The sequence below is a fragment of the Ischnura elegans genome, chromosome 5, assembly GCF_921293095.1.
Source record: "Ischnura elegans chromosome 5, ioIscEleg1.1, whole genome shotgun sequence".
In the NCBI taxonomy this organism is placed as follows: domain Eukaryota; kingdom Metazoa; phylum Arthropoda; class Insecta; order Odonata; family Coenagrionidae; genus Ischnura; species Ischnura elegans.
Window position 1 is genome coordinate 100,211,064 of NC_060250.1, and position 23,597 is coordinate 100,234,660.

The 23,597-nt window shown below is 39.3% G+C and overlaps 1 protein-coding gene across 1 annotated transcript in view; it reads left to right on the forward strand.

Moving 5' to 3' along the window:
* The first annotated feature begins 13,712 nt into the window (after window positions 1-13,712).
* The window catches only part of LOC124159343, a 379,201-nt gene continuing 369,316 nt past the window's right edge, over window positions 13,713-23,597 (forward strand). Inside the window, exon 1 of the mRNA XM_046535099.1 lies at window positions 13,713-14,104. Within this exon, the coding sequence (XP_046391055.1) occupies window positions 14,039-14,104 (66 nt within the window). The 5' untranslated portion in view covers window positions 13,713-14,038. The remainder of the gene's footprint in view (window positions 14,105-23,597) is intronic.

Here is a 23,597-nt window from a genome sequence, read left to right on the forward strand (position 1 = left end):
TTTTACATTTTTATTTTGCCATGATACTTCTCCTGTGGAATGGGAGGTGTTACTGTGACAGAGAAAATCTTTCCTATCAAAATTTTTGTTCCTTATAAACTGTATTAATTCATCTTTGAAGAATGTCTTTACTTCACAAAATAGAAGGAGAGTAGTAGAAATTTCTCATGAAGTATCTTTACCAGAATTAGGTGATACCTCCGTTTCGCAATTATATTTGAAGGAATCGCGTGGAATGCCATAGCTCCCATTCAATGTTAAGTTCCACCACCCATTTGCGCCCTTATTTGAGCCTCGCTGCCTATTTCAGTTTGAGCTTATCGATAGCTGCAGTCATACGCCTCGAAAAGCATTCTCGAGATTTCTCCAGAGACCGTAGAAATGTGCGAGAAAGAAAAAGTTATGCGGCGGGTTTTTCGCGGTCTTCTCTCCTAAGGCTATTTTCTTGTCGCTTTTTTAAGGTCCCTCCCAAGGGCAAGTGAATGTCATGTTCGTGATATTCATTTTGGTGATACAAATAGTTTTTTCGGGTTCAGATGCTCTGAAGCCCGACTTCCTTTACTATCTTGCCTACCGGCCTCTTGACGATAGCATGCGCTTCCAACGTGAGGTATGTCCTTCTAAGCTCAGTGTTCGTACATCAGCGCTAGATGGGGGTCCCCATAGGGATATCTCGTCGTTCGTATAGTTTCTTTTTTGGCGGTTTATAGAGGTAAAATGAACGACAGATTCTTTTACTCGCCGTAAATTTTGAGTCCTGGTATCTCCTGTTTACTTCCTGAAGGGTGCTCCTGTATGCCCGGATGAAGAAGACCATCTTCTACTAGACGTTATCTCGCGGATTATAAATTGGCCTCCCCATGTCTAGAAAATTCTGGAAGTGCCCAACAAATCAACCTTTGTCTGCATTTCTGGTGAAATATGAAAAATCGAAGCCCACTTTTCAAAGAAAGGATTGTCCTATTTAGGCTGAATGAAATTTTGAACCCCTAAGTGTCTTCGTGTTCTTTGATGTAGCTGCACAATAGAGCTTATATTTTACAAGAGAACAGCTACCACAAAAGTTTTATTCTTACTGTACGCATCTTGATAGACTTAATTTCTCATTACAATAAAAGTATAGGTAATGGCAAGTGGATAAATAGAATATTGCGCGCAAATTTTTATTATCATGGCATTAGAAATACCAGAGCGCGCGCGCTCTGTCACTTCTATTTATTAATTTTCGAAGATTTTTCGAATTCATACATTTTTGCAACACTACGGTCCTCTTTTAAATGCTTCTGGTATTTCTAGTAGAGGTGGTTGAAGATTGTTCCTAGCTTCTCATGTAGCACACGTCGTATTGAATCAGAATTGTAAAGATATCATTGAATATGCAATTCAGAATACTTGAGAATATTCAATTTTTGTACTAGTTACTATCTAATTACGATCTGATGTATAATATCATAAATGTGCAAACATAAAGTCTATATTTTGAATGTGTATTTAGGGAGGAGGTTATGCGAAGGGAAGGGTATTAGGAGAGAGCATAACTTTATCGAGTCTTACCCCCTAAATTCCTTCCCACTTCCTCTTCCTGAAATTTACGCTCCTAGCTCTGTTATAGGCTCAATTAATTTGTTTCCCTAAAGATGATATACAGTAAAACCTCTGTTAACGGACACCTCTGACTTAGCGATAGAATTCAATTCCCCGGGAGAAGGATTTTGCGTATTTGCACAACAATCGAACCTCTAGTAAACGGAAACTCCCACTACGGACACAAACATCTTGTTAAGCACAACGTTTTTCTTATACGGAAACCATCGCCATGAGTTTTCTGACCCATAATATCTCAAAAAATTAAACGTTTTTCCTTTAAAAGTTGAGTTTATGTGTAGTTGGGGGAAGAATAGTGCAACTAGTTTATATACAATAATAACCTTATGGGGATTGAACGAAATGATGCAATGGAATGCTGTTAAGGAAATACAAATTCCATATTTTTGAGCACTTCGTCCAGACGTGCGTAAGACTCCCGAGCCAGCAGTTGCCAATAATTGGTATGCAGAAGAATACAGATAACACAAATAGCACGGGGAAGAAAAGGGTGCCCTTGAATGAATTTTGGAAATTAAGACGAAGGAACGCCTCACAAGGGTCTCGACCCCTAGGGTAGCGGGACACGACCGCGAAGGAAGCCTCGTTTAGACGCGCGTAGGATGACCGCTGCTCTCGAGCAGTCGGATGTTTCATAAGCATCCAATTAAGACCCGTATTCTACCATTCGATGTAGAACTAATAGATCTTTTGACATATCATACACTTTATGTAGTTCCCTTTCGAAACTGTCCCCCTTGCACTCACTTGTGAATTGTGATAGTTCATACTGTTCTCGATGCTTGGGCGCATCTCGATTTTAATACGGAACGCAGAAAATTAAAAGTATTTCCTTACGAGAGAAAGTGAAAATGTTGGAAAATGCGGATGAAGTGGTGTTCGTAAATCAGTGGTTCATTTTGGTGTGTGTAAGGTAGACTCGCCGGTATTCTGGAACTGAAGGAGATCATTGTGAAATTGTGGACGGAAAGTCATAATCAAAATACCGAAAAAAATGATTCCATCGGGAGAAAAAATTGGCACTTTTCTCTATGAGTGGTTTCTTTAGGTGAAGGCAAATAATTTTCAAGTCCCTGGACCTTGTTTTACAATAAAACAGCTATAAGTTGCAGTGGATGCCTTAAATCCTTGCAACATAATATTTGCGTGGTAAAATAAACCATAAAAATGAGTTTTTCTATGGACCACTTCAAACGAACGGACATCTCTAACTAATGGACACATTTTGACATCTCCAAGTAATGGGCACAAGTGGGAGGATTCACTGTAATTCATTGAAAATCATCCCGGAATTCAATAGGGTAGTTTCCTTCATCAAAGAAACTGAAAGTCATTGATTGCGATTCTTTACCCACCATTACTGTATTCATAATATACAAATTATTTCGTTTTAGAAATACCGGTTTAGACGAATGGCAATTGTCCATTTTTATCCTCATTTGAAAAGGGCCAGATTGGCGCCCATGCGATACCACTCCACGTGACGTCACAGGGACCTAGTTTCTATACGAGAAGATAGGAGTTATACGTCGTCTAAGGTTACCAATGCATGCATGAGGCGCAGAGCTCAGGGAAACATGTCTTAATAATCACTTATTAAAACTGGCTAAGGTCGGAAAGTTTTCTTCGTTTGATAAGGTATTAATAATCCTTATTTTAGCCAAGCGCTACCAGCCAGCAGGGTACTCAGCTACCCGCTAGCAGCCTGCGTCGTATCAGCGCTCAACTCGCCTCAAGGTCACCTCACAAGGCGGCAGCGGGAACCAGAAATATGTCACACGGAGAGATTTCCCGACATTCATACTTACGCGTCGCGTTTTCGCGCGCTAGAAAAATTTCACTTTCATTTAATCGCGAAAAATAGATATCGTCATTTAAAAATCTAAAAGCGTGAAATACGTACTCCAGGAGTAATAATCTTTCGATTTAGGCAGTAAAAAAATAATAGGAAACCACCCTATTACTCATCGGAAGAAGATACCTAAGTGTTAATATCTATAGTTTCCGGCTCAACTTTGTGGACGTTCATTCTTGGAAATGAAAAGAAAACTGTGTATTTATCCACCAATTTATTCTCGCGGTACAACTAGTTTCGACGCCGCTGCGACATAGTTTCATTTTCATTTGTTGCTAAGCGTTCCTTAGCATTTTGAAATTCCTATTCCCACCATGTATTGCTTCTTTTCAAGATTTGTAATTTTCAGTTTTTTTCCATGCTGCGGTGAACTATCTTTTGTGAACAATCTGCCTATCTGAAAGATCCCGACTCGAAGAAAGAATTTAGCGATAAAAATACCACGGAATATTTTTTCGCCATGGAACCTAGTATGTCTCTGGGATTTTAGCGCTCGTTTTTTAAGAAAGTCGTCGTGTGCGACGTTCTCCCAAAAGCATAAAGGAAATTGGCTAGGAAAAAGCGGGACGACGGAATAAACGTACTTATAAAATATGTGAGTCGGGGTATAAAGAGGTTAGAGATACCTGCTTCCTCTTTCTCCCTGGGCGAAACCCAATATTTCCTTCGCCACGGTCTTTCGGAGTCATATAGGAGGGGGAGGCGGTGGGTGGGTGACAGGGAAAGGAAATACCACAAGAGGATCAAATGCCTCTTTCTCTACCCCCTCCCCTCACCATAATGCGGCTCCGAGCCACCCTTGCTCCTTAGAACCTCGACCTCCCTTCTCACTCTCCCTCACCATCATTGACGTCGTGGCAAACGCGATACATGGCACAGGGACTTCCCCAAAAATATGTAACTCGGAAGCGACCTCAAAAGAAATTTTCTTATTCGCGAGGAAGAGAGAGGTAGAGAGAGATGACACTTAACCACAAATCCTCATTCTGTTCATTTTCCGGCGTTTTGCATACTATTGGTTGGTGATTGGAGTCTTTGACCGATCTGCTAGGTAACTTCACGCGGTAAATATATCCTGAAATTAGTACTTCAGCGACACACGCACCGTTGAAAATCGTTTTCGTTTTTTCATTTTAATAATTGCCTTTATTTGCATAAAATAACTTGGTCCTTCTAAGCCATATGGCTTGTCAGAAGGTTCCAGTTATTCAATACAACAATATGTGGCACATTGAGAGCATAGCATTTATATTACAAGTTTCAACTTCAACTTTAGGGGCTTTTGAACAAAACTATGATAATTTAATATATTTTGTACATTTCAGATTAAAATAAATAAATTACAAGTTTACGATATCACTTATTAACCAATCTTTCACTTTTGTTTTAATGTCGGCCAAAGATTTGAGATTACATAAAGCCTTTGGCATACAATTAAAGGTATGAGGTACAACATACTTCAGCAACCTTTTACCGTACACGTTATTATAAAGATACGTTTTCAACAAATGACTGTTGCGTTTGTCCATAGAATGTGTATTATTACATTTATTTTTGTGCTCATTTTTGAAATAGTTCTCTATAATAATGAGCCAATTCAGCATTTTATTCACAGTTAATATATTATATTTAGTACACAGTGATTTTAGGTCAGAAATACAAAAATAGTCATAGATTGGTATCATTTAGAAGTGAATTACACGCACTTATAAAAGTGGAAAATAACTCTTCGTGCACTTAAAAAATAGCAGTTAGTGGCATGTAAATAAAATTGGTTAACGATGAAATCGTTTTAAGGGATACCATGGTATGTTTTTACAAACCAGTTACGAAGATCAATTGTCAACCAGCCTATTGAATACAATTCATTGCAACATATTAGTTTTAACTTGGTCGTTTTTTTCGCGTTTATGTATATTTTCTCTTCGACCGTTATCACTTTCGTTCCTGTTTCTTTTCGAAAATTTCGAGATGATAGCTTAATTTTTAAACAAAAGGTACGTCACGAATTAACACAAAGGGGCGAGAATGATGCCTTCTCGTAAGATTAAAATCCCTCGTCATTAATATTGGACATTCGAGCAACTTTTTTGGATGTGCTGTGGTAACACCAGCATAATTATTAGTGTAAATGAAAAAGAGCCATACTTAAATATCTTTGGAGTCGCTGGATAAAAATATGATTTGATGTTGTTCCCTCCCCCGTGAAGTCACGTTACCCTAACCTAGAATACCATACCATGCGTCTTCATCCTACGCGAAATCTCCAGTCTTTTGGCTGTCGGTTTTGATGAATTAACTTCTCAGAATTCCGACCGCACGAGAGCAAGGGGCGAGTGGCCAATTCATTTCTCGTGTTGGAGGGATTCCGCGGGGCCCAAAACGCTAATTCCCCTGGACACACTCCCGTTTCGTTCCGCCCCCCAATTATGGATCCGGAACGCGTAATGGCAACTCTCATTTCCTCCTCTGCCCCATTGGACGTCATCCATCTACATTAGCCATTGCTGGTGAAGGCTCTTCGCCCTAATCGGTGGTCTCCGGTGCCCGTTGTTCTTGTTTCCGGGCAGGAAACGTTGGGTTTCGGCAGAAAAAGGAGGTGCGAAATTCACCCAACGCCGGCGACTGAACGATTACAAACGGTTGGTAATTCGTTCCCTTGAATCTCCTCGAAGGAACCCTGTTGTTTTTGCTGTGCATGTAAAATACCGGCCTACAAAATATTGAGCCATTCCTGTCATAGGCCACTTCCGTACGATTAAAACCAATTTTTCCATTAGAAATGTAATGAGAAAAGTGCAGATTGGTCACTCTAACTTAACTTTAATAATCTATGAACGGTATTACCGAGTGACACTCTAATCTCTGGCCTATTCATGCAGTTATTTTTGACGGGATTTGTGCAGTAATGACTTATCAACTTGAATTTGTTTGGTCAACTTCTTCGTTCTTTGCCAGAAAAACATTGTATAAAGTGTGCACAGGGTGAGGATTACCTAAACTATTCGAAGATTACGTTTGAGGCATCGTAGAAGGCCATGTTATCGTCGTAAAGTTAATTATCTTTTTCTTAGTTCGAATGGGGTTCATTTTTGCACATATAATCTCAATTGAGTTCATAGTAGTTGACAAGTTAAAAAATTCGATTGTACTGGGAATCGAACCGTAATCTGTTTTATTACCATCTCTACGAGCCTCTGTGTAAACCACTACCTATATCCAGGATCACTGATTTAATAGGCAATTATGTCGAGGTTCATGATATGTAGCGAGCTATACCGACGTCGCATTTTTCATGTCAGGTTAATTTATATAATCAAAGTACATTGTTTTACCCTGAAAATTAATAGTAACACTTGCTTCTCCGTGAATCCCTTGACACGGATTAAATTGCAATATCAGTTCCTATGTAGTACAACTTGGTTTCTAGCGAAGCTGATGCAAAGCTGATGCCTCAATGCACAGAATTCCGTTCTTAGTTAAGGAGCGATTGTCAACCCGCGAGTACACGTAAGTAAAGTGGGTTGCATACAACCATATCCATTTCCCAGTTGCTGTGACAATTTCCCCACTGAGTAGTTTGTCGGATGTCGAATGTATTTGAAGGATTCCTTTAGGACATATTTTGCATTTGTCTTTTTGTATTATTCATCAGATGTATTAGCGGTATGAAATATTTTTATTCGGGCGCTGTTAGTTTCGCACTCAAGCCTAATATCTTATTGGTTCAGGCATTGTATCTTAATTTTTATTGTACGGGCATTCTATCTTACTATATAACACCTTGTATCTTAATCCTCATTGTATGTCTCATTGTATCTTAATATTTATTGTACAGGCATTGTATCTTAATATATAACACCTTGTACCTTATTTCGACGATTTTACTATTTTAGACTTTCACAAAAACGTATTGTTTACATCCTTCCCTTGATATTAGTACAAATAAAATAATGGCATTGCATGTGATAGCTATGAGTCACTCAATATTACTTTCACATTCCCATATTTGCCGCCTCGGTAGCGGCGTGGTAAGATCCTTGCCTGCCACTCAAGTGGCCGCGGGTTCGAGCTCCGCCTGGGTATGTAGTCCCTGTTAAGGGCATGGATGTTAGTGTACATTCAATTGTTAACGAAAATGAAAAAGGGACTTCGTTGCTTTCCACAGATTTATTTCGTGAAATAAATCTGTGTAAAGCAACGAAGTCTCCTTTTCATTTTCGTGTATTAATTTCCAACAAAGTTGAGCCGAAAACCATTGAATGTTTCAATTGTTAACTAAAAAACTCCGATATAATTGGCCAATAGTGCTGTATTTGGTGGTAAAGGAATATTCGAATGCGAGTAAGTGATTGCCATAATGAATTGTTTTGATTTTTTAGGTATCTCATTTTGATATCAGTCTGAATCATTGATATCAACATTTCAATTTTTTTTATTTATTAAGATAAAATTTTATGAAATCCTTAATATTCCAAATGTATACTATCATGGGTTTATTTTCATTCGATTAATCTGCTCGGATGTTATTTTGACGTTATTTTCACGTTATATGTATGTCTTAGCTCTAATTGCGATTGAACCTGATTCATTACTACGCAATTGTGCTCCTTTGGGTAACGGCTGGGCTAAAAATATCTCCCTCGCTCTGCATTCAGTTTCAATCGAGGGGCCCTGATCGCAAGGGAGGCGGTCCTTCAAGAGCGTAATTTATGGCTCCTAGGAGTCGTCGGCGGGAGATTTTGGTACAGGACAGGGTCATGACTAATCGAGTGGGAAGGTAGGGCTCACTCCTTGGGACTTCGTTTCTTATTCATGTTCTGCAGGGCATTCCGTGCGTCTGAGTTGGGTTGACAGGTGTCCAGACTTCACGCGGACAGCGGAAGGTTTGCCGTATCATGCTCCGTTGCGGAATTGGAACGAAAAGTGCGACCGAAATATTTCCGTGGCGGATATGTGAGCACATTCCATAGTATCCGGACTCATCCAGGTCCTAGGACATGCAACAATGGCAATGATCACCATTGTCGAGGAGATAATTTATTAAGCATGCTCCATGAGATGCACAAATGCATTTTTTATTTTTGTAGGAGCATTTATTTATGTGTGCTATTTTTTTAATGATCAGGATTGGTAATGATCTTATTTGATGAAAAATTTCTCGGGATTCCCATCGGGTGTGGTATTGGGTTAATTCTCCCAACGTTTCAAGGGCTGAGTCTGCCATCGTCTTCAGGGGTTAACTCTTTTTACGGTACTTATTTATTTATTCATATCCCTGGTTGCCGTCATTGTTGTGTGCGGATGTAGCGATTGATAATGGCATTCCAGGCACTGCTCAGTTGGAAGCCTTTATCTTTGTTTAAGCTCTTCTCCTCCAGGCTAATAGCAATTCAACAATGATCTAAAATTTTACAATGATCTTATTTATTTATTCCTGTACCACCAAAAACAGCATCATTGGCCTATTAAATCGGGATTTTTAACTTAATAATCAAACGCATACGAAAATCTACACCCAATATAGGGGCAATCTACCCAGGCGGGATTTGAACACACGACCTCTTGTGTGGCCGGAAAGGACTATACCCCGCCGCCACCGAGGCTGGCTTATGTTGGTTCAAATCGGCCTGTTGTTCATGCCTGATAGACAATTATAAAAACTATTTCCTATCGGAATGAATTAGGAATGGAATGTGGAATGAGAAGTTTTCTGGTTAAAATGTTCGCAGTCTCTATCTGTCAGTTACTATGCGCATTTCATTCCAAGTCTCGTTTTGCATTGGAGATAGTGAGCGGTATCTAACTCTTGAAAAGTTAATCTTTAATGTTTTACTAATTTATTAAGTATGCGGTATATCCCCCTTTGTATGTAAAAAAGTGGCGTTCTATTGGCATTTTAATACCTTTCCGTCGCTGTTTAAAGAAATTCATGATGAAATCACCTACATTTTCCACGATGCTGTGTTGTTTATGTTCTTCATTTCCATTGTCAGCGTCTGAGTTGCTGAGTGTAGTGATGACGCCCTCGAATAAATGAACTTATCTTATCCAATAATTAACAGTTACCCTATAAAAGAACTTAGGGTAACAAAGTTTTTAGGTATCTGGATTGACTCTAATCTTTCATGGAAAGAACACATCAATAAATTAACTCAAAAAATGGCACAAATCTGTTATGCATTCCGTGTACTCAAGGAAATCACTTGTATTCAGGTATTGAGAACGATATATTTTGGCTATGTGCAGTCACTTCTTAATTATGGTATTCCATTTTGGGGCTTCTCTATCTTCCTACCAACATTATTTAAAATGCAAAAAAAGTTTATTCGCATAATAACTAATTCCAATAATAGAGCTCCCAGCAAACCTATTTTTGAAAAACTGGAAATCTTACAACTCCCTTGTATATATATTCTTGAAACAGTCTCTCTTATTAAAAAAAACCAAGACATGTTTATTAAAAATTGTGACATTCATAGTCATAATACAAGAAGCCAAAATGAAATCCATGTAAGTCAGCACCGAGTAAATAAAACAATTAAAGGCATAGACCATCAGGGAATACTTGTGTATAATAAATTGCCAAGCTATGTAAAAAATATCAAAAGTTCCTTTAAATTTAAGTGTGCCGTGAAAAAACTACTTTTAAGGAAATTATTCTATAGTGTGGATGACTTTTTAATGTAAAAAAATTTAAGTGTGTAATTGAAATGTGTTCACAAAAAAAAAAATTGTAAACTATGTATTTATATATTTTTTATATTGTTTTGTTATTTGAGCATTGTTTTTCCATTCATATTGTGTAATACATGTAACATCCTTGACAAAGCCATGCATAATGCAAATGCTTACGGTGACTTAATAAATCAATCAATCAATCTATAGGCTGCTAATTAAAGGTTATTATATTTTGCGATAGTTGTCATTATTAAATGACTAAATTTTGGTTCTAAATTTCGAAATTATTGGTATTTAGTTATTGAGAAGTCGAACTGTTGATATTTATTACGTTGCGTTCACATAAAAGGGCTTAGTATTTTTTCTACTAAGTTGGTAATGTAGCGAAAAGAATCTAATTTGAAAGTAAAAATAGTGATAATTAAGATTATTATCGTCGAAAGTGCTATTTATTTGTGATAATTGGTTGGATAATATTTGCAGAGGGAATGCATGCTCTATCAATTCGAGTTATTCCACTTGAAAAGGGGCTTACATCAGGCATGCAGTTTTAATTCCTCTTATCTGGAAGAATAGAAAACAGCATACGTTATAAAAAGCGATAATAAGAGCCTTTTTCATTCGTCTTTTCTAGGGATTACGCTTGTCTTCTTGAGCTCGGTGGACTGGCTACGCGAGACCATTAGGAGACTGATAAGAGCATAGCAGTTTGCTCATAATCACAAGTGGTTAACGATAGTCCTCATCTGGTTAATTGAAATGAGTGAGTATCATATTGCATCTTCATCACATTACTTGTCTACCTTTTAATGAAGATCTTTCCCGAGTATCTTGTATGATGTTGGGCACGATATGGCGGAAGTTCTTAATATTATTAAAATAAGACATTGCAATATTTCCACTGAGATTTATTATTACACAACGCGTTTCGTCGATAATGTTGTTTGTAACGACGAAACGGGTTGTGTAATAATAAATCTCAGTGGAAATATTGCAGTGTCTTATTTTAATAATCCTTCCTGAGGTTTCAATCACTAATTTTTTCATGAAGTTTGTCAATAGTGTCGTTATACATGTGGCTTTATTTTGATATCTTATTGTATACACTATGTATGTTCCTAATCGATCAGTGTGTAAATTAAATTACCAATAAAAATGTATGCATATGAAAAATTAAGAATAGGGTGGTTTCCTATAATTTTTTATTGCCTATATCGGAAGATTATTACTCCTGGAGTGCGTATTTCACGCTTTTAGATTTTTAAATGACGATATCTATTTTTCGCGATTAAATGAAAAGTGAAAATTTTCAAGCGCGCGAAAACGCGACAGGTAAGGAAATCTCTCCGTGTGACGTATTTCTGGTTCCCCCTCCCGCCTTGTGAGGTGACCTTGATCGAGGCTCTGAGCGCTGATAGGACGCAGGATCCTAGCGGGTAGCTGAGTACCTTGCTGGCTGGTAGCGCTTGGCTTAAAAAAGGTTTATTAATACCTTATCAAACGAAGAAAACTTTCCGACCTTAGCCAGTTTTAATAGGTGATTATTAAGACATGTTTCCCTGAGCTCTGCGCCTCATGCATGCATTGGTAATCTCAGACGATGTATAACTCTTATCTTCTCCTATAGAAACTAGGTCCCTGTGACGTCACGTGGAGTGGCATCGCATGGGCGCCAATCTGGCCCTTTTCAAATGAGGATAAAAATGGACCATTGCCATTCGTCTAAACCGGTATTTCTAAAACGAAATAATTTGTATATTATGAATACAGTAATGGTGGGTAACAAATCGCAATCAATGCCTTTCGGTTTCTTTGATGAAGGAAACTACCCTATTAGCTAATCGATTTGAGATACATTGAATTACTCGTATATGTTTTAGTTAAGTGCGGTTTAAGCTTACATGCGTGTTGCGAGAAAGTTAACAATGCTAACACCAAAATTATTTCTTCTTGCTTAGTGGAATATTATTTTCAAGTGAAGTTTGCGCCAGATCTACGAATTATATTATATCAGTACGTCACAATGATTTCTATGGATAGCTAATATTCCGGTACCACGTATTGGTAACGTATATCGCAATTATCTTCTTCTCTATTCTCAAAGTGGATTTTAAAGAATCTTTTTACCGAATTTGTCTCTCAGTTACCAATTAATCAAGATTTGATGCATTTTAAATTATGAATTTGACTGTAACATTTGATTTTTGAGCAATTTTTAGTGGCAGAGAAATAATTATCTTTTGTGAATAAAATTAGTAAATGGTATAGATTTTTTTGTAACATGGCTTTACGAAAAGTTGGAGTGAAAAGCAGATGTACAGATGAAAATACCATTAGCGTAAAGGGAATGGACACATTGCATTTGGGTATTTGGGACATATGCAAGCTTAATATTGGAATATTTAGTAAAAATTGGAGGTACTCAATGCCATACCGAATGCAATTCTTGACCAGCTGCTTTATTTAACGAGGAATTCCATAGTCTTGAACAGTTGGACTTAAATTGTCTCAGTCGTACTAAATGATAGACACATCTTGAGAGAGAAGAATTCGATGAGAAACTGTGACCAGCAACGGCCACGATACGTCAGACAGCAAACCGAGTGAGTACGCGAGGCACACAGGAAAAAAAACATCACCAACAGCTACAATAACCCATGAGAGCTCAACCAAGAAACAGCTTATATTTTTTTACTCTACTTACGGGGAGAAAGTCAGGGACACCTAATGTGAGACAGAACCAATAGGCATGTATATGGGTTGTCACTTTCGAAGTGATGCACTATGGAGTGTACAAGCATATAATTATACGAAATGTGTTGACTCTCATCGCTGAGGTTCTTATTTGGTTTTAAATTAAATATGTACCAGCATATCACTCAATGGGTCTGTGAACTTATTCTTAGCTATAATCACACAATCCTTTGCTTCACTTTTGAAGATAGACTTGGTCCAGAATGAACTCCAGGATAAGCCATCATCCCCTGTCACGTCGCGTCGTGCCATTCTAACTCCATTTTTATTAATTTATTTAACTTTATTTGTTTAATTCCGTTCGTTATTTGAGCTACCGATTGTATACATTTATATGTTAATGTATGTTTTTCTAGGTTTATGTTTTAGATTGTTTATTGTTTGTTCAAAAGAAAGTTGCTATGTGTTGTTTATGAAAAAGAAGGTTATTGTTAAAAGAAAAGAAGGTTTAAGAGAGAAGAGGTGCAACGCGGAATTGAGATTTAAAGGAAGTTTATATTATTTGAGGGATGCCGACATCACACCACTCCCTTTTTTTCTCCTACGCATATTTTTTTTCTCCACAATTTGTCCCGCTGGAAATACGCACTGACAAATTCTTTCATGCCGCCCACCGCAATCCTCCCAAAGGACTTTGGGGTCCTTCCTAACCCCACCAGAAGCTCTCCAAACGCAACACACCCTCGGCGAGAAGATTTGGGGTTGGCTGCGTGGCGGAGCATGCGCGGTGGAGAACTCTTTTCCCCTATCCCGCCTCGGAGGAGGGGGAAGTGAAAGGTGGCGGACGAATGAATCCCTCAGGCCGATTCAGTTAGTCCACCGGCGACGCTCGATAACATCGTCCACACGATCGCGTTACTTTCCCAAAAACTCTCCGCGGACTATAACAGATCGGTCTCTCCAACTTCACGACTAATCTCGCGGGGAACGTGTTGTGACGCTTCGCGTGTGGTATCTTCTCGGTCTTTTTACGTGGAACCATTAAAAATATTAAAAAGTTGAGGTCGTAAAGGACGCACGCGTGCGGGAACTGTTTACGCGGTCCCTCTTCTTTCGTTTTAGTTAATTTTTTGTTTGTCAGTTGTTTTTTTTTTCCTCAAAGCCCGCGCCACGCCCCTGCCGACGGCGACCACCGCGGTGCCGATGGCGGGCCCTCGCGGCGAGGAGCAAGAGGGGGAGGAAGGCGAGGACACAGCCGGCCCTGACGAGGTGAGTGCGACGTGTTGTGTTGTCGTCGCGTGATGACTCACCGGAGACACTCGCCGGTACCTCCCCGCTACGAACCATGCCGAAAAGGCCGGTACAAAAAGCGGACTCCCGAGTTCTGGACTTTTTGAGACTTATCGTGCACGTATAGTTGACTTTTGAGTTTCTTGCATCTTATCTCGCGGATCATGGTGCGTAGTATTTGAAAGGGCATAGCATTCAGCGTTGGGCGTAGTTTTCAAGCCTCCAAAGAAGAAATCGGCATTTTGTTTGTACTTCTACGCCGCCAGATGGGTTGTCGAATTATATATTTACAGAAAATATTGACATCAAAACAACGAATTATATTCAGTGGACTCATCATCCGAACGTATTATCATCTTTTAATATTCTTACTTGTAAAAATATTCCACTGCGTAGAAACTGGTTGAAAGTTAAATCGCCGAATAATACGCATGGCAGCTTGGAACATGAGAATTTGCCATGTACGTATCGAATGAAAATGTTCATGCATTCCTCACAATTCTGGCTTATAACTACCATATTATTAGGGTAAACTATAAAATATTAAATAGTTGGCATACTCTGAGGCCTTTTTATTTGCCAATTGTCCAGCTGTTGCCAAAATTTAGATGACCATCTATGTCAACGACCTCAGGACTTTAAGAAAATGACGAAATAAGCATTATGTCTGTACTGCTACTCCGCCAGATGGGTTGTGGATTCCAGATTTGCTGAAAATATTGAATTCGTTTTCATCTAGATATCGTTGTATTACTACTAGCGGTATGGAATAATTATATAAGAATACTTGTATCCTTTTTACGTCTGCTTATTTTGTATTCTGGGGAAAAATTGTATAAGGGTAGAAGTGTGTAATCTTAAGGATGAAGGAATCCGTGATGGGCGGATAACTAAAATGGAAAAATACCTGTAATTCTCACCGTACTTCCCCGAAGTGAATATGCTGATAGTATAACTGAAAAGATGAAAAAAATTGTTTCAAATACCAACTAATACGGTTCGAAACCAAATTTTGAAAAGAAAAAAATATTTTTTAACATGTTTTTATGTTTAAAAATTTTTTGGGTCTTATAGTATCTGGAATAAGTTTTCATGTGTGATATTATGAGTATAATTCAAAAATTATTCACGCACAACTCGTGAAATAATTTGAAATAAAATTTAAATTAGAGAGTTGGAAAATAATAAGCTGGTGTTTTCAATATCGCTAGCTCTTATGTCTGGGGTCATAATTTCTAAACGTGGGGCCTGTGTCTACTTTAATTTATAGATCAAAGCTTAGTAGCGACAATAAAAATTTGTGGCTATACTCGAATGGTCTGTGGCTATATTTCATACATATGTCCAAGGACAGAGAATGCGATGGCCAGAAAGTGATGGTAGAAGGGATATAGACCTCGAGCATTATTCGCGTACCTCTTCAATTTATCTGATGAACACATCACGATTACTCACCGATTATTCAACGTGTGAGTTTTCACTCCGGGAATATTGGATTGTGCCTCGGTGAGTGACCGGACAGCGAGACAGGTCACTCACCGGGAATATCTGCCAAACGCCAAAATTGTTTCTATAACATTTAGGTGGAAAGTAATCGTATGGTTGAGGTTTAAATGGCCCACTCTGTCTGTGTAGTAATTATTGAGTATTCGCCTGCCCAATTTGGAACACCTTTGGGTAAAAATATGAAAGATAAACTATAACGGTCGTAAAATATTTTCTCTACAGCTCATCCCAATTACACAATAAATGACTGTGTTGGCATGCGGAAAGGGTACAGTTTCACCACAGTTACCAAACTCTAGCCTCTCCCCTGGAAAGCTCTCCGTGGAAATTAACGGAATTGAAAACTACTTAATTATGTGGGCCTGTACGGGAGTTTATCTATCATATCTTTATCTTGGGAGGCCGTAAAGGCCTAATTTTCCATTTAAAAGTAATTTATCTTTAAAACGTTTTACAATCACACTCATCCATGGCCTGGGTGGAATGCCCACCCACCCACCAAAGTTGGATTCGAACCCGCGGCCTCTGGAACGGCCAGCGAAAACGTTATTTCTTCCAATTTCCCGCCGCTGAGGCAAGAGGATTTTCCGCTGGGATGTTGAAAGTCATGAACATGAGACGGTTGGCAGTAATCCTTCCGGGTTTCCTTCCGCGTTCATCCTTTTCTCTGGAAAACATTTCGCCAACGTTACAGTTGGTTTCCTCAGGTCCACTGAAGTGCCTATATGCTCGTTTGGTCTTCTATATATACGCCCTTTTTATACACACACACATGTCCGCACACCCAGAAAAAAGGCGCCAAACAGGAACTTCAGTTGACCGGGGGAAGCCAACTGGAGCGTTGGCGAAATATTCTCCGGAAAAATGAATAAAGGCGGAAGAAAAGCCAGAAGAATCTCTGCCTGCGGTCAAAATCTCCGCGGAAGCCTAAATGGACTCATGGCTCCTTGATTTTCGCTCGTAAAAATATACCTGGGGTCATTTTTTTCATTATTTTCGCATTAATTGATATTCGCTGTGTTATTTACGATACTTCACAATATTTCGGATGGGTCTCGGGCCTAACTACCACATCAAAACACTGCAAGCAATAATGAGAATACGAAAATCGCTGTGGCGACAATCAGGGGACCCAATGGTCATAGTATCCGCCGGAGTGGTGAGTGCGACGCGGGATCACACGTGCCCGTCCCCGCCTCTGCCTTCGCCGGCGCTGATGTGCGACGCCCCCGAGCTGTTTGTCTAGTCGCGCCTCCGTCACCTCGTGTGATCGTCCTCTCGCCCGCTCTTGCTCCGCCGCTCGCTCGATGTGTTTCCCGCCGGAAGTCCTGTAGGGAAGTGTGCCGGAAGGAATGGAGTGAAGGAAGGTTCCGGAGACGAGATCTGGAGATGGGTTTTTAGTGGTGGGGATCATTTGATGACTGGGTGATGGGAAAGGAATGGATATTTTCCGCAGAGTAAGGTCGTAATAGAGGCATATGGCTGTATGAAAGGATTACGAATGAATCATATGTTGAAACCGAGAATCAGTGTGAATACACATCATGAGGACATTTTCTTTCTTTGATCCACGTCGAAACAAAAAAATGTTTTGTTCACTGAAAAAGACCTACCATTGATTTATGATTGTTATACAGGAACAGTAAAATCAATGGTTGTCGTTGTGGGTGGGATTAAAATCCCCGGACACCTCTATTTAAACATTCATATCAATTGATATTCATCACTATGCGAATTGGCAGAACATTCATAGTATCTTAAGCCCTTTTTGTATTGGTAGGCCGTAAAGGCCAAATTTACCCTTTGGAAGCATTGTCATTTTCAATCACACGCATCCATGGCATGGGTAGTGGAAACTAAGTAGGATTCGAACCCGCGGCCTCTGGAGCAGCGAGCGAGTACGTAACCCCTTGGTTTGGGTTATCATGGTGGCTAGTGTAGACCATCCATCATTTGGGCTCTCGAGTTCAAATCCCGAATTCGGTGGAGATAAATACCCCCTATAGAATAAATTAATACTATTGAAAATAAATCGAAGTGATGAAAGTAGAAGAATAAATATGGTACTGAATTTTTGGAAAAATATTTTTCTTTCTGATTGAAATCCCTCACATTTTGACGTTGATGCGGTAATGTGGCTTCATATAGCATCCACACAATTTCCATAAGTGTCATTATGTTGGATCATAATTATCACGTGAGTCAACCTACAAGTGACCTGGGTATGAAGACCTATACACGAGCCTGAAGTCCTAAAAATTCATTTAATTGGGTTAATCTAATTGGATGTCGTGAATCTTATGCCTACGGTCGCATCCACCATATGGTATTATCGGACATGTGGGAATGTCTTTCTTTACAATGCTAAAATTTAACCGCGGAAAACCAATATTATCCAGGTTATGGTAGCATGATAAGTGACACACCCTCCTCCATAGCAGAATGTAGTTCGCTTGCGTGAAAATGAGTATGTATCTGTTATGAGTTCCCACTGGTAGTATCAAATATCAGTTAAATATGTAAAATTAAATTATATTGATGTATCAGAAACATATTTTTTGTGCCAACATGTGGCTATTTCTCATTATCATGTTTAAAGCAAACTTTTGTTCATAAGGCATTCTAAGTACTGGCATGTTCTTTGGAAATGAAGTTCCTGTTATTTTAAAATTTCGAAATGGGCAATGGTGAAGCCAGAACAAGTTCAAACGTCACAATGGATTACAAACAATGATATCGGATAAATTTTAGTCTCTAGGTAGGTACTGATTATTTTTGCTTCAGATAGTGTTTAGGGTCCTGATTTTTGGAGGAAATTCCTTTTGCTTCACAAAAAGTTAGAAATTAGTATGTATTCCAAAATTTTATCAATAGAAATATAAATTGTCTGCTTCCTTTGTCCATACGTGACTTTAAATACAGAGTATTTGGGCACATACGCTAAACATGATGGCAATTTTCCTAATTCCTTTCATCTTCATTCTCCTGGAATATAGCCATGAAATCTTATAATTTTCACATTATTATTGTAATTATACCTTTTTTTACTTATCACAGTATAGATGTAAATATTTATAATAGAATGCTTCGAAACTAATGCTTAGGATTTTTTCTGTCATCATAATCGCCGATCAACACAACCAAGTATTTTTTAACGTAGATCTCTATGCAGTTCTCTGATTTGACTACCTTTTCATTCTAACTATAATTTATTTTAATCGACATCTTTAATGAATTGAGGTTAAGATCCTTGTTTCGCCATACTACCATCCACTTGTCCATCGACGATGGCTTTCATTGGACTATCATACTTCGAGACGTGGCAGATTTGGTCTTAGAATGCTCAGAAGACTTCCTTCTTTCTCCTTACTTTAACTATTCCACTTTGTAATATGAATAACAAGAGTGCGGGGATAGGGTTCGTGTTCAGAGGCTGCACCATCTCGGTTTGAGTGTTGGCTTGTGCTGGCTTCCAAAAACATAGGCTTGGGTTCAAATCCCAGAATTGGTGGTGATAGAGACCCCATAGAGCAAAACACATCATTGAAAAGTAATCAGAGACTTGAGTGCTTTGTGGAAGTCACTTTCCATACAGCACTCCATTATTCCTCAAATTCCTAAGTTTCACCTTAAGAATGTCGTGAATAGAAGGTGACCTCCACTATGCACTTAAGAAGAGATGGGGCAGTCTTTGATTAATTTTCAGTGGTATGGATTCATTTTCAAGGGGGTCTCTACCTCCATCACCGTCGGGATTTAAACCAGAGGCCATGTTATGGGAAGCCAGCAATAGCCATCACACGAACCCGATCCCGAGACTCAAGTTATCCATATTAAAAAGTGGAATACTGAGCGTATGGAATATGGAGCGTATGGAGGAATAAGGGTATATTCGGAACATCCTAACCCCTATTTCCTGTCGATGAAATAGTTCTCCGATTGATAAATAGTTCTTACGTGAAGTGTCGGATCTACCTACATCGGATGAGTGTCTCTCCCGGGCGGATACACTTTCATTTCCGCTCTGTTGAGGCAGCGGAGGCTGCTGTGAGGCCTTTCCTCCCTCCATACCTCACGCTAATCCATCTCCAAACGAATTCCCTCTAATCCCCTCTCCCGATGAGTTCTATCTCGGGGCCGTCAGATCCACGCCCTCGGCCATCCATTCGCAATCTCAAAACCGCCTACTCTCCTCTCCGTCATCGCCCCTCACGCCAAAAGCCTCCCGATAATGCTCACGATACCTAATGGTATGGAAGTTATTAGCCATCTGCGAAAGATGTAACGAATCGCATTAGAGCTGAAACATAAATCTGAACTGCAGTGGAAACTTAGAGGTGGTTTGGCATATTGAATTCAAGGCTTAAAATAGCTTACAAATGAGCCATTCCTGGCGAATCCTACAAATTGGTATGCTTTTCATCACTGAGAAGGGTCACCAAATGTGCCAAACATGAATGCAAATGATTTGTTCTGGTTAAGTGACATGTTGAATTCGCTTGGAATTACCCATACCTCAGCTATCAAGCTTTTTTAAATTCCAACCAAATAACTTCTAACCGTCCTCTTTTAAGCAGAATTATATTTCAGTGCTTTGAGCTCAAATGCGGATTCTTGTATCTTACGTAGGTGGCTAGTAACTTACATGCCACTCAAACAAACCCTCTCAAATCGTTTTTCATATTTAGAACATTCGATAACCCATTTAAGTAATGAAAAAGTACCAATTTGTGGAGGTTTACAGGGATTATAACAAATTACAAGTTCAGGGCAGCAAAGATGGGGAAGTTTGTGAGGTGCATTGGGTCGAAGACATCTTCAACGGCAGCATAGTTCTTTTGCTGCTGGGATGAGAGAACACATACAGTTCTGTAATCCATGGGATATGCGTAAAACCATGATTGCTTCATGCAAGTGCTGTACACAGATCTTGCAACTTAATAGTCTTTATGACTCATTTGAAGTAAAATCTACTTAAATATGTAATGCGATGCCTAATGAAATGTAAGTTATTCGTATCAGAGCTTAAATGGTTGAAATATAAATCTGAACTACAGAGGGATGATTGGAAGGGATTTGGTATGTTTACATAGCTTGATAGCTTAGGTATGGGTCATTCCATCCAAATTCAACATGTTGCTTAAACAGACCAAAATATTTTCATTCAAATTTGGCACATTTTGCCTTTTTAATAAATGAAAAACATACCTACTTGTCCAAGCTTACAGAAATTAAAACCGATTACAGGACTTCGAAAACATTTGAGTTGTATTGAGTCAGAGACTGCTTGACTGACAGCACATTTACTCATGCAACTGGAATGAGTTATCATGTAGAGTTCACAGTTCATTGGGTAGATAAACAGCAAACTATAGAAAATAAGCTCATACATTGAGAGAGGCTGACTTTATTAACTCTTTCGAATTTAAATCAAGTCAATAATACTTCACTTTACGAATGACCTTGGGAGAACCTGAGGCATTGCGGTGGTTGGTAAAGTCCAATGCGCCCGCTTGCTTCAGACCTTCATATTTCCCTATCAAATGCATTGAATACCAGATTGAAAATTCTTTTGTTCCACCAGATTCCTTTTCCGAAAGATCATTTTCCCCATGCTGAAACCTTCACTTAGGCTTATGGCAGATCCTTTACTATGAAAGGGCATTGCTGCCTCTGGAAAACATGACAGCTCTCCACTGGTTTCTATTTGTTACTTGCGAGACAGGGTATTGTTGAAAAAAGGTTGTGTCTATCTATGATTAGTACATGCCCGCCTTGTAAGGCTGATCTTAAAAAAATCTAACTTTTTCCCACCTGCTGGTTATATTTTTCTTCAAAGTCGGTAGTAAATAGTGCTATACCGGACACCGCGTTGCGCTTGTAGTTATATTTAATCAGACAGAATCACGTTCATACGTCCAAAAATCTCTCGTGAAAATATTTACCATCAACACTTGCAGAAAAGCCATTTAGGTTACACCTGTTCCCTCATTCAGGAATATTCTATTTATTCCTCAGGAAAATGTCATACATTCTTATAAAAGATTAATCCCTACTTACATCTTCAATTTTAGCCTGCTGTTCTAGCAGCGGCATGTTTGTAAAATTCAAATTCTAGCAATTTTTAATTTTTACGAGTGCCTTTAATTACCACATACACGTAATAGCTTTCGAATTTTATGAATGTATATCCGATATTTTCCTTGGTGAGGAATATTGCGTTAGAATGCTGCATGAAGCGGAAATAAATTTTTGTTAGGGCTATTAGAATTAATTGAAGAAATGTATATTCATTAATTAATTTAGGACATTGTTTTAAAAATTATTTGAGGGAAATTATCCATAAAATAGAATAGAAATAACTTTTTCAAATCCGTTAGTAATTGAACCCTGATTTGAAAATTTCCCTTCAGTTTTACTTTAAGTTGAAACGAAGGGTAGTAGAATTGCCGATTTGTTAACCTATCAGTGTAATCCGAGTCATCATTGAATTTCCGCGGTAGTCTGACAAACAAGATATTAGTGACGCAAGTCCTCATTGTGGCTCACGATACCAGGTCGTATTTAAAAAGATTTTTTGAATACGAACTGATATCCTGAGCGAAGATAAATGTTAGCAAATGGGAGATCTGGATCCAGTAGTAGGTCAACTTATATTATTTCTCTCTCACCGAAACCAGTTTTATATCTATATATTCGAACTTGTGCGTGTGAATTCGTGCTAATTCAATTATTTATACAGTGCTTTACTCATTTTGAAATGACAGTATAGATATCATGATCGTGATGAAGTCCCTGAAGTATATGGCGGCCCTGGTATATACATCGAAACCATCGGTTTGGAAGCCGGTGGACACTAGGATATTACATGCTAAGCTAAGATTGTTTGAGCAATTGAGTACACATATCTTTCAGGAGGACGCGAAGAAAATCCTCTTAGCGCCGCACTATATTTACATTCCAATGAAATATGAGACATAAGTTGTCGAATTAGTTACATAAAGAATTCGTCTTTCCATCGAGCAGTAAGGGACTCAGGTAAATGCTAGGCCGAACTCTGTCAATCCAATCTCGCACATCGCCAGGCCAAAATTGTTTTTAGTATTATCTCATAGTTTGACTGCCGTTGTCCCAACACCTCCTGCCACACGCCAACCCCGGCAGGTTTCAGGGAAGTACGATGTAGGTGTAGTTGGAGAACATCTGCCTCGTCGCTCCCTGGAGTTGAGGAATAGTTGGATTAGGGTATGCGATCCATTTATGTTGTCGTTTTAAGGCTGGAGGATTTTGGTATGGCTGAAACAGAGGAGGTTGAATGGGAAGGGATAGCGTGTGGCAAGGTTCAAAGTCCTCCTCTTCTCGAAAGGGGTCAACTAGGAGGAGAGTGTGCTTCTCAATTAGGAGGGAAAGGCGCGCCCCTCAAACGGGGGGGGGGGGAGGGGGATGAGAGGTACCCTTCTCACTCTCTCTTTCTCCCTCTTACCCCCTCCTTCGCCCCCGGGCTTTTAATGCATTTTAATCCTCTCATCCCTTTCCTGCCGGGGATAGGTCCTAATTGAATCAGGCGGCCCTCGACCTTCAGACCCGCGACTCTGAAGCGTTTAGTAGCGAGCGGCAAGCAACCCGCTGCTCCCCTAAAAAGAGCTGACTCCGTCCCGCCTACCGTGCGAGTCCTCCGCTGAGTCGGTAAGAGGCCCACGCGGGATGGGACGTTAAGAGTCGGAAGACGATCCGCAAGTGTTGCTCAAGTTTCCCCGCTTCCCGATTGGCTCTCGAAGATGGATCGTGCTGGGGTTACGAGCCGCATCCTAGATTAACACCAAAGTTTTCTACTTTTTACTTCAATCATGCAGCCCTGTGGCCATGTGTCTCTAGCAGCATAAATCATATTTTTCTCTTACTCCAACAAAACTTTGTGGAAGAGGAAGATACCATTTTTTTTTACCTTTGCAAGTTTTCCTGAAGT